The 11,836-nt window shown below is 39.2% G+C and overlaps 1 protein-coding gene across 1 annotated transcript in view; it reads right to left on the reverse strand.

Moving 5' to 3' along the window:
• Positions 1-11,623, reverse strand: part of fhod3a (formin homology 2 domain containing 3a) — a 62,443-nt gene extending 50,820 nt beyond the window's left edge. The window contains exon 1 of the mRNA XM_081375722.1: positions 11,283-11,623. Within this exon, the coding sequence (XP_081231848.1) occupies positions 11,283-11,447 (165 nt within the window). The 5' untranslated portion in view covers positions 11,448-11,623. The remainder of the gene's footprint in view (positions 1-11,282) is intronic.
• Between the last annotated feature and the right edge of the window lie 213 nt (positions 11,624-11,836).

Here is an 11,836-nt window from a genome sequence, read left to right on the forward strand (position 1 = left end):
ACAGCAAACCACAGATCATAGGAAACACAGACCAGTTTATCACTAGAACAACACACACACACACACACACACACACACACACACACACACACACACACACACACACACACACACGACAACTGCTCTCTCTGGCTCAGATCTGAATGTTCGCTGTGATTGTGCTTGTCAAAGGTTTAATAGACATAGAAAGTGCAATCTTTTAACAATTAATCGTGCAGCTCTACTGTGGACAGATGCATATAGATTCACAGATAGACTAAATAAACTAGATATTAAAGTTTCCCTGTGGTGAAAATCCAGCTTTTAATGTTGTTTATGTGTCTATGTGGTGTTTTTAATCTGCTTTAAGACAAAGCATGTGTAAGTTCATAAGTCGACAGCATTGCTGAGTATTTCCTCCTTAAAACTGCAGTGAACCAAAGACAGTCTCAAACACACGCTTTGAAATCGCTGGTGTTTCTGACGTCACAAACTACCTTGTAACCAATCAGATCAACGTGTGATCGTCAACCTGTGGATCTCTGAGCTGAGTGAGTGAGTGGAGGCGGGGCTCATTTGCATATTCATAGAACCGCGCATACTAAATGAGGCAAGGGTGTCGAGTTACAGTCAAGATATTTTAAGGCATGAAGACATTTTTATTAGGGACAAAAACTTTAAATATATAATTTTGGTGAGTTTTAAGGGATAAAATGATTGACTACAGGGGGACTTTAAATTTGAATAGTAAACAAACATTAAATACATAAATGAGAAATTTCCTGGAGAAAATGTCGTGAATTTAACTTGTGCATAAAAGTGGATTTTTGGTTTAATTTTTGAATGCAGACTTTTGAATCTTTGCAACTCTGCTCAGCGCCTCTCCGACAGACTTTAAAACTCTTTATTAAACTCCAGAGATCTGACTGGATTATTCTCTCCGTTGGGAAGCGCGTGGCGTTCGGATGAAGTGTTTTCACCGCAGTAAAGGACAGTCGGACAGTCGCTGGAACTTCACTAACTACCACTTACACTGTGGATGAGATTCAGCCCATCTATTTATAACCCGAGAATGTGAGACACACGCAGAGGATCTGAGACCGGAGTTCAGCTCGGTGTTACACACACACTCACACACACACGCAGAGGATCTGTGACCGGAGTTCAGCTCAGTGTGTTTCCTCTGGATTACAGGAATCAGCTTCACTGGGAAACATATTTACTCATATTTATCATCAATACATGCAATTTGTTTCATTCTCATACATTTGAACTCATTGAATAATTCTTGTTCTACAACTGTTCATAATTTTCAACTGAATAAATGTCATTGTTTTCACAATGAACAGATTTAGGCTGATTCTAAGCAATTTGAATAAATGCATTTTGCAAATATGATTATTTAAATAAATAGTTTGATTCCCAGGTAATGCATGATGGTATGTTTACCTGGAATGCATTGCAAGTTACTTTGGATAAAAGTGTCTGCCAAATACATAAATGTAAATAATAACAGGGCTCGACATTAAGCCTTTTCATGTGATTGTCCTTTGGACAAGTAAATCTGTCATTCACTTGTCCGAGTAAAAAAGTTGCTTGTCCGGAATTTGTGTGTGTGTGTGTGTGTGTGTGCTGTAAATATAATTTATTCTGAAGAAATATTCTCATCTGTGTTCTATCAGCTCTGATATATTTAAATCTGCATATTGTCATATCTGCACCTTTAAAGAGCATTTCCCCCCCTAATCTTATTAAATGTATGCTTCATCTTTCGTTTTAATTTTTTTAATTTGATCAATAAATTAAATTAGAATACCTAATAAGATAATATAGGGCTGTTGTTACCCTAGGTAGGGCTGATTAAATTAAATCATTTACATTGAAAATTTACAACTGCATGTTATGAGATTGTTTTAAATATTTTTGAATATACAAATATGAAACGTTGGAAAGAATGATACTTTTAAACATGAAAGTAAACCGCCAGTAGGAGGCGGCAGGCGACCGTCTTAATGAGCGAGTCATTGAGTCATTCATTCAAATGAATCGTTCAAACAACTGATTCATTCAAGAATGAGACAGATGTTTGTGAATGGGTCACTGAATCTTTGACTTAGCCAATTCGTTCAAAACGCTGAATCATTCAGTAATAAAACAAGGTCAAGTGTTGCTGTGAGATGCGTTACGGTTCTGCTGTGATCTTTGTTTGGAACTATTTTCGCGGCTGAAACAGAACAAAAACAGTCAATATTGTGTCTAAAATGTAAGTGACTTAATTTGAACTGTTTATTGAACTGTTGTATGAAAGCAATGTCACATTTTCAGTCGTGATTGTATTCAGGAAAACGGCACTCGTCGTGTGAGGTTGCTAAACTGTATCATATGTTAAAAATATTAAAACAGATTTAGAATTTTGGCACTGGCAGTGTGTTGTTAACTGAGTTTCTTGTGTGTGAGCTGCGCTCATTTGTTTGGATTTCTCCTCGAGAGGCTGCGCGAGCCTCAACAGCGCAACCTTGTTACCGTCAGTAATACATTTATTATCCACTATCGATCGCAACTTACAATAAATATAATACAATCAGAATCATTCTCTCATTTTAGTGATTCCCTAGTTATTTTTTTGTTATTGGCGTTTAATCAGGCTACTGGTCCAGTCGGGCAAGTAAAATTCTCTTTTACTTGTCCTTTCAAAAAATCCACTTGTCCCGGACAAGCGTTAATGTCGAGCCCAGTAAAAATGCATTTATATTACAATTTCCATAGTTTTTGGCCTCATATTTGGAAAGACCTCACATTATTATGAGGCAGATATATCTTCATCGTGTGTGTTTGTGAGTGCGAGTGAGATGACTGTGGCATTCTGGGAGCAGCGCTGACCTCTACTTTATTTCACAGATTTGACCGAAACAGACAATTATACTGACCATGACTTTCCCTCCAATGACAGACTGACACAGAAAAACACAGCATTACAAGCAAACAGACGAGAAACCAGAGAGAAAGAAACCAGAGAGAAACCAGAGAGAAAGAGAACAGAAACCAGAGAGAAACCAGAGAAACCAGAGAGAAAGAGAACAGAAACCAGAGAGAAAGAGAGCAGAAACCAGAGAGAAAGAGAACAGAAACCAGAGAGAAACCAGAGAGAAACCAGAGAGAAAGAGAGCAGAAACCAGAGAGAAACCAGAGAGAAACCAGAGAGAAAGAGAGCAGAAACCAGAGAGAAACCAGAGAGAAACCAGAGAGAAACCAGAGAGAAACCAGAGAGAAAGAGAACAGAAACCAGAGAGAAACCAGAGAGAAACCAGAGAGAAAGAGAGCAGAAACCAGAGAGAAACCAGAGAGAAAGAGAGCAGAAACCAGAGAGAAACCAGAGAGAAACCAGAGAGAAAGAGAACAGAAACCAGAGAGAAACCAGAGAGAAACCAGAGAGAAACCAGAGAGAAAGAGAGCAGAAACCAGAGAGAAACCAGAGAGAAACCAGAGAGAAAGAGAGCAGAAACCAGAGAGAAACCAGAGAGAAACCAGAGAGAAAGAGAACAGAAACCAGAGAGAAACCAGAGAGAAAGAGAGCAGAAACCAGAGAGAAACCAGAGAGAAACCAGAGAGAAACCAGAGAGAAACCAGAGAGAAAGAGAGCAGAAACCAGAGAGAAACCAGAGAGAAACCAGAGAGAAACCAGATTGAAACCAGATTGAAACCAGAGAGAAAGAGAGCAGAAACCAGATTGAAACCAGAGAGAAACCAGAGAGAGACCAGAGAGAAAGAGAGCAGAAACCAGAGAGAAACCAGAGAGAAACCAGAGAGAAAGAGAGCAGAAACCAGAGAGAAACCAGAGAGAAAGAGAGCAGAAACCAGAGAGAAACCAGAGAGAAACCAGAGAGAAACCAGATTGAAACCAGAGAGAAAGAGAACAGAAACCAGAGAGAAAGAGAGCAGAAACCAGAGAGAAACCAGAGAGAAACCAGAGAGAAACCAGAGAGAAACCAGAGAGAAACCAGAGAGAAAGAGAGCAGAAACCAGAGAGAAAGAGAACAGAAACCAGAGAGAAAGAGAGCAGAAACCAGAGAGAAATCAGAGAGAAACCAGAGAGAAACCAGATTGAAACCAGAGAGAAAGAGAACAGAAACCAGAGAGAAAGAGAGCAGAAACCAGAGAGAAAGAGAACAGAAACCAGAGAGAAACCAGAGAGAAAGAGAGCAGAAACCAGAGAGAAACCAGAGAGAAAGAGAGCAGAAACCAGAGAGAAACCAGAGAGAAAGAGAGCAGAAACCAGAGAGAAACCAGAGAGAAAGAGAGCAGAAACCAGAGAGAAACCAGAGAGAAACCAGAGAGAAACCAGATTGAAACCAGATTGAAACCAGAGAGAAAGAGAGCAGAAACCAGAGAGAAACCAGAGAGAAACCAGATTGAAACCAGAGAGAAAGAGAGCAGAAACCAGATTGAAACCAGAGAGAAACCAGAGAGAAACCAGATTGAAACCAGAGAGAAAGAGAGCAGAAACCAGATTGAAACCAGAGAGAAACCAGAGAGAGAGAAACCAGAGAGAAACCAGAGAGAGACCAGAGAGAAACTAGAGAGAAAGAGAGCAGAAACCAGATTGAAACCAGAGAGAAACCAGAGAGAGAGAAACCAGAGAGAAACCAGAGAGAAAGAGAGCAGAAACCAGATTGAAACCAGAGAGAAACCAGAGAGAGAGAAACCAGAGAGAAAGAGAACAGAAACCAGAGAGAAACCAGAGAGAGAGAAACCAGAGAGAAAGAGAGCAGAAACCAGATTGAAACCAGAGAGAAACCAGAGAGAGAGAAACCAGAGAGAAAGAGAGCAGAAACCAGATTGAAACCAGAGAGAAACCAGAGAGAGAGAAACCAGAGAGAAAGAGAACAGAAACCAGAGAGAAACCAGAGAGAGAGAAACCAGAGAGAAAGAGAGCAGAAACCAGAGAGAAACCAGAGAGAGAGAAACCAGAGAGAAACCAGAGAGAAAGAGAACAGAAACCAGAGAGAAACCAGAGAGAGACCAGAGAGAAAGAGAGCAGAAACCAGGTCTTTTTTTTTTCAAGACCTTCAAAAGGAGATAATTCATTTCCAGTCATTGGGTCACATCTTATTATGTGGAGATCTCAATGCAAGAACTGGAAAAGAGAAAGACTACATCGAAGTAGATGGAAACAAACACATATTCGGTCAAATCTCCCCAGTCCCAGCTCACACAATACCACAAAGACAAAGATTTGACAATATTATAAACAAAAACGGAAGACAAGTTCTCCAGATATGCAAAAGCCTAGGCTTATACATAGTTAACGGAAGGACCCGAGGTGACTCTCTGGGTAGAATGACCTATTCCTCTGTGTTAGGCAACAGTGTGGTGGACTATACGATCACCGATATCGACCCAGAGGATATCAATGCATTTGTAGTTTCACCACAACTTCCCTTTTCAGATCACTGCCAAACAACTCTTTATTTAAATAAGTCTACAAAGTATAGCTTTGTACAAGAATCAGAAACCAGCAAAATGTATGACCTCCACCAAATATATATATGGAAAAAATGCAGCAACATAGAGAATTATTTAACTGCACTTGAGAGTACAGAAATCAAATCAAAACTTAATCTCTTCAGACTTATTAAATTCCCATGCACAAAAGATGGAGTAAATTTGGCTACACAGCATTTAAAGGTCCCATGACATGAAATTTTCACTTTCTGAGGTTTTTTATCATTAATATGAGTTCCCCTAGCCTGTATATGGTCCCCAAGTTTCTAGAAATTTTAATCGGTGTAAATCGAGCTTTTGCTATCTTTCTCTGCCTTTGAGAAAATGGAGGCTCATACGCGCTGATCTTAAAATCTCCTCCTTATGACGTTATAAGGAGGAATGTTACCTCCCCTTTCTCTGCTTTGCCCGCCCAGAGAATATTTTCCGCCCATGAGAAAATGAGCTAGGAAGTAGGAACGCGTGCGCGCGCGATTTTAGTTTGTCCACGAGAGATATAATGGCTTTTGAGCGAGCGAAGCATAATAATTGCTCAATAATTGGATGTACAAATGAACACCGAGGGGTTAATACAGAGCTGGGCTTGCTGAACGTCTGAAACTAAAGTCTGGATCAGTACCAACTCTCTTTGGCTCAGCTACACACCTCGGACAAATAAGTCAACTAATGATACAAGTTGTTGCTTTACTGTTTATGGTTACCTAGCTTGTTACACGTAGAATGTGGCTGTAACATTAGCTATGCAGTTACTTGCGCTAATGTAAAGGTAGACAGCATCAAGTATGTGTGTGAATACACACACAGTAACGCGAGTGTTGTACACTTCTTTGTTATTTGGATAGCGTTTTCCTGTTGGTTATATACGGCGTGCGCGATATCCGCATTTCAAGATCGCAGAGCTTGATGTAATTGTAATAAGATAAATTACAGACGTTACAGATCTCCCGTGAAAAGGCAACAGTAGGTTAGCGTTAGCTACATGATAATAACTAAACCATCCGAATAAAGTACCGTATCCAGACATAATATTTTAAACTAACCATTCGGAAACGTCCTGCTGGAGCCGCTGAGTTGCAACTTCTCCATCTGGATCAGATTCTGGGTCAAACTGAAATGCTTGAACGACTGCGTGTCTCCGTGCCATTGCAATATATCCAATGTAAACATGCATGGTCTACCGTTGCCGCAGATGGTCAAGGCCACACCCACCCTCCACCTTACGCCGCCTTTCTCCTCCTCATTAACATTTAAAGCTACAGACACCGAAACGGCCCGTCTGAAGGAAGCTCATTCTGGGACTGGCTTATAGTGGCTATAATTCTGCACTGAGACTGAATTTTTGGAAAGAGATTTCAGATACAGTACTAGGGACCACTAAGGCCTATATTAAAGCCTACAAAAAGTAGCATGTCATGGGACCTTTAAACAATATATTTGTTGAATTAGCTACAAAATCAAATCTCAAAATAATTAACTATAGTAACAAAATAACAAAACCCTCAAAAGAAAAATGGTATGATAATGAATGCGTTTATGCTAGAAAACAACTAAGACTATTATCAAACCATAAACACAGAGAACCCCATGAGAGTCAGATACGGGTCCAATACCATCAGGCACTAAAAAACTACAAAATACTAATCAATAAGAAAAAAGAGCTGTACAGATCTGAAGAACTTAACAAAATAGAAGAAGCCATAATTTGACCAAAACGTCTTTTGGAATTTGTGGAATAAATTCAGTCCAAGACAAACTAAAGATAAATTAACAATACAAAATGGTTTGATCTGGAAAAATCACTTTGAATTTTTGTATAAGAATATTGATTATAGTGCAATCACCCCCCAACAACACTCAGTAGTTGAAAAACTCCACCACTTAGAGGAAAAGGTGAAAGACTACCAAAACCCCCTAGATACGGCAATAACACTAATAGAAATACAGAGGCAACTGAAGGCTGGAGAGACTTGTGGAGTGGACAGCATCTGCCCTGAGATGCTGAAGCACAGTAGCCCTACACTGCAGGCAGCTCTCCACAAGCTGTTCAACCTCGTTCTGGAGTCTGGCTATTTCCCTGAGATCTGGAACCATGGACTCATCACCCCTATTTTCAAAAATGGCGACAGATTGGACCCTAACAACTACAGAGGCATTAGTGTGAACAGTAGTCTGGGGAAGGTTTTCTGCAGTATTATCAACGCCAGAATACTGTCCTTTCTCACCAAGCACAATGTCTTAAGTAAAAATCAAATTGGCTTTTTACCAAAAAATCGTGCATCAGACCACATTTATACTCTCCACACCCTTATTAAAAACTACACCAAAATTAAAAATGTGACACAACATGGCATGATGGGCTTTTTTACAAACTTATCGAAAGCGGGATAGGGGGTAAAGTCTATGAAACGATTAAATCACTGTACACAGAAACTAAATGTGCAGTAAAAATTGGCTCCAAAAGAACAGAATTCTTCAAGCAAGGGCGTGGCGTGAGACAGGGATGCAGTTTGAGTCCAACACTGTTTAACATTTACATCAATGAACTAGCAACCATGTTGGAACAGTCTGCAGCCCCAGGTCTCACTCTTCATGATACCAACATCAAGTTCCTGCTCTATGCCGATGATCTGGTTCTGTTGTCCCCAACAGAAGAAGGTTTACAGCAGGGCCTGTCCGTCCTAGAGCAGTACTGTCAGAAATGGGCACTGACAGTCAATCTGAAAAAGACCAGTGTTATGGTATTTCAAAGGAGAGCCAGATCTCTGGGAAATAGACAGAGTTACAACTTCACTCTGGGCAACACCAGACTAGAACAAAAGAGTTCATATAATTACTTAGGGGTTGAAATTAGTGCATCAGGGAGTTTCAACCTGGCCATAAACACACTATGTATGTAATAAAGCTCGGAGAGCTTAATCAAATGCAAATTTGGAAAAACAAATATCCCCGCAAGAATTTGGCTAAAAATCTACAATTTTCTGATAACACCAATAATGCTCTACGGAAGCGAAGTTTGGGGCCCGATTTCGAATCCAGAATTTAAAAACTGGGATAAAACTCCCACTGAAAAACTGCAACTGGAATTCTGTAAAATTATTCTAAAAGTTCGCCCAAACACCCCAAACAATGCATGCAGAGCAGAACTCGGTATATTCCCTCTGAAAATTAAAATCCAAAAAAGGTCAATTAAATTTTGGCAGCATTTAAATCAAGCTGATAAAAATTCCATTGCATACAAAGCTCTCCTGAGCAACCAGTGTGGTTCAGATGTCCAGCCCCTGGCCCAGCGGGCTCAGAGGAACACGGAGATAAACACAGTCAGTAGTGGACAGAGAGACAGGTACACTGAGCATCAGAGTCGCCACGGACACAATCCTCAGTCTTCAATCAAAAGATTTGAAACTAAATTAAAAGACGAGTATACAGAACAATGGCAAAATGAAAATAAAATACAACACAAACTCCTCTGTTATCAATCCCTGAACAGAGATATCCAATTGGCCGAATATCTCAAAACAAAAAATCCAAAAGAAATACGAATTTTAACAAAATACAGAGTCAGTGACCACGAGCTGGAGATTGAAAGAGGTAGACATTTAAAAGTGTGGAGACCAAGAGAGGAACGTGTCTGTTCACACTGCCACCAGGGTATCGAAACAGAATTACATTTCCTATGTACATGTCCCAAATATGAAGACTTAAGAAACAAATATTTCCAAAAATTTGAAAAACATATACCAGGCTTCACTACCTACACTGAGGACAAAAAGCTTCTTTTTTTATTAGGGGAAGATAAAAGCACGGCATGGCTACATATGTCTTCTCCTGCCACAATACAAGGCTAAATAAATAGAAAATTGTATAAGAGGTATTTATACAAGTTATGTATTATATATATGTATATATATATTTTTTTATTATCTTGTTTGTCTGTATTCTCTCTTTTTTTTATATGTACATGTATGTATGTGTATATGTATGTATATGTATATGTATGTGTATGTATATATATGTATGTATATGTGTATATATATATATATATTATTGTTTCAATGTACCCTTTGAGGGACATGCACAGAATGTGTTTAGTATCTGCATCTACATCATAATTATCCTGTTTACTTGTATTACTATATCAGATGTATTAACTCCTTGTTGTTGTTTATATTTGTTCTTATGCTTTGGCAACACAGATGCATTTTTTTTTTGTCATGCCAATAAAGCAACATGAAATTGAAAAAATTGAAATTGAAAAATTGAGAGCAGAAACCAGAGAGAAACCAGAGAGAAAGAGAGAGAAAGAGAGAGAGAGAAAGAAAGAGAGAGAAAGAGAGAGAGAGAAAGAGAGAGAAAGAGAGAGAGAAAGAAAGAGAGAGAAAGAGGAACAACTGGATGATGTCAGTTAGCAAACATCTCTATCAAACTAATAAAGATCAGACACAAAAACACATGAGATTTAAATCCATGTTTACAATCCAGATTTCCAAATTGAATATAAAAACGTGTGATGCAGCAGAAACAGAATATATTAGAATATAATGTATATAATTATGTATAATATTATTCACAAACAATAACATCATGTGATGTTAACCTAGTCCTGCTGCCTTTTATTCACATTTGTTTAATCTGGTTTCAAATTGTCTTTTGTTCCTGCAAGTTCTTTCTCATTATTAATAAAAAGATGTTTCTATATTCTGCAATCACGTCTGATCTGAACATGCAGTCATTCAGCCTTCATATCCAGAAGAGTGTGTTAGTGTAAGTGTGTGTCCTCCAGCTCGAGCTCTACGAGGCTCTGTGTGTCACATCTGACATGATTCATCCAGGAGAACTTTGATAGTGTTAGTAATATTTCAGCCGGACTGAAGCAGGTTTGCTTGATTATCATCATCATTTATTATAAAAATCACGAGCATCAAATATAATCATCAGGTTTATTTGTTCATCTGTCAATCATTGTGTTGCATTGCATTATGTTTTAAAACTACAGATCATAAAACTGAGCATTTAAATATCATCTTACTAAGACATAACCTATTATTGGCAGATATTGATATTTATATGCATTTTATCTCAGTATACTGCAATAAAGATCTCATTGATTTACATTACAAACATCAGACTTTCATAAACATCAGCATCTGCAGCATATCTTCATATTTTTCCTATATATTCTCACTATATCATACTATATAAGCCTGATGCATCAAAGATGATACAGAAAAATTAAAAAGAATATTTTTAGATTTTATCTTATATTGTGTGTAAAATTTCAATAAACAGTTCCGTTTTAAAAATATGATTTCGTCCTGTGAGTGAATGAATGAGCGGCTCTAAAAGCGGCTGAGAGCCGCACCTGTCGCGCCTCAGACTCTCCAGCCACAGTCTGGACTAATGAAACAACACTTACTATTATTTTAAATAGGCTATACGTTTATTAGACACTTAGGCTATATACACATACAGATATAAACTCTAAAAAATGCTGGGTTGTTTCAACTCATGTTTGGGTCAAATATGAAAAAAACAACAACCGTTGGGTTTAAAAATGTAATTTAAAAATTTTAACTAACGGTTAAAAATCTAAACCAACGGCTTGATTTGTCCATATTTGACCCAAACACGGATTAAAACAACCCAGCATTTTTTAGAGCGTGTGTGTGTGTGTGTGTGTGTACAGTATAAACACACACTGTTAGTACTGTAATACGCGCCTGCAGTAAAGAGAGGTTGAAATAAAGCTCACTAAACTCTATTTGAGTGAAGTAACGTTACTGAACTTCGCGGTGTGTTCTGACCTTGTGTGGAGCTTTGAGGAGTCTGTGGACTCCCGCGATCTGGTTGATGAGAGGAATATCTTCTCTGAAGGTGTAGAGAGGAGGTCTGGTCGGCTCCGGGAAGTTGGTGCTGTTGAACGGATCGGTATCGTCTAAAAACTGAACCCGGCTCACAAACGAAGACATGATTCATCCCGGTGTGACGACCACGACCGTTTCCAAGCGCGTCGGTAACGACAACAACACAGTCACGGGGAGCCTCGGTGGATCCGCGGGATCACGGCTGGGAAATGCAGGAGCCCGTTACCGTTCCCGTGCAGTGCCGAGCGCGAGTGCCTGTCCGTGTCACGGACTCACCGGACCGGACCCCCCCGGGGATTAAGCGCTTTAGCAGCGGGAGCGGGTGACGGAGAAACAGCGAACTCTAGCGGCCAGACAGAACACTGCACCTGGTCCTCATTCTCACCATGGTAACCACAGGAAACAACACGGGCTGAGATTTAACCTTTTTAACCTCACTTTATCATATAACTCGTTTGAACTACGTTATAACGACCATTCATGTATTTTAACTT

The sequence above is a fragment of the Scardinius erythrophthalmus genome (assembly GCF_964197995.2).
Source record: "Scardinius erythrophthalmus genome assembly, chromosome: 10".
NCBI classification, from domain to species: Eukaryota; Metazoa; Chordata; class Actinopteri; order Cypriniformes; family Leuciscidae; genus Scardinius; species Scardinius erythrophthalmus.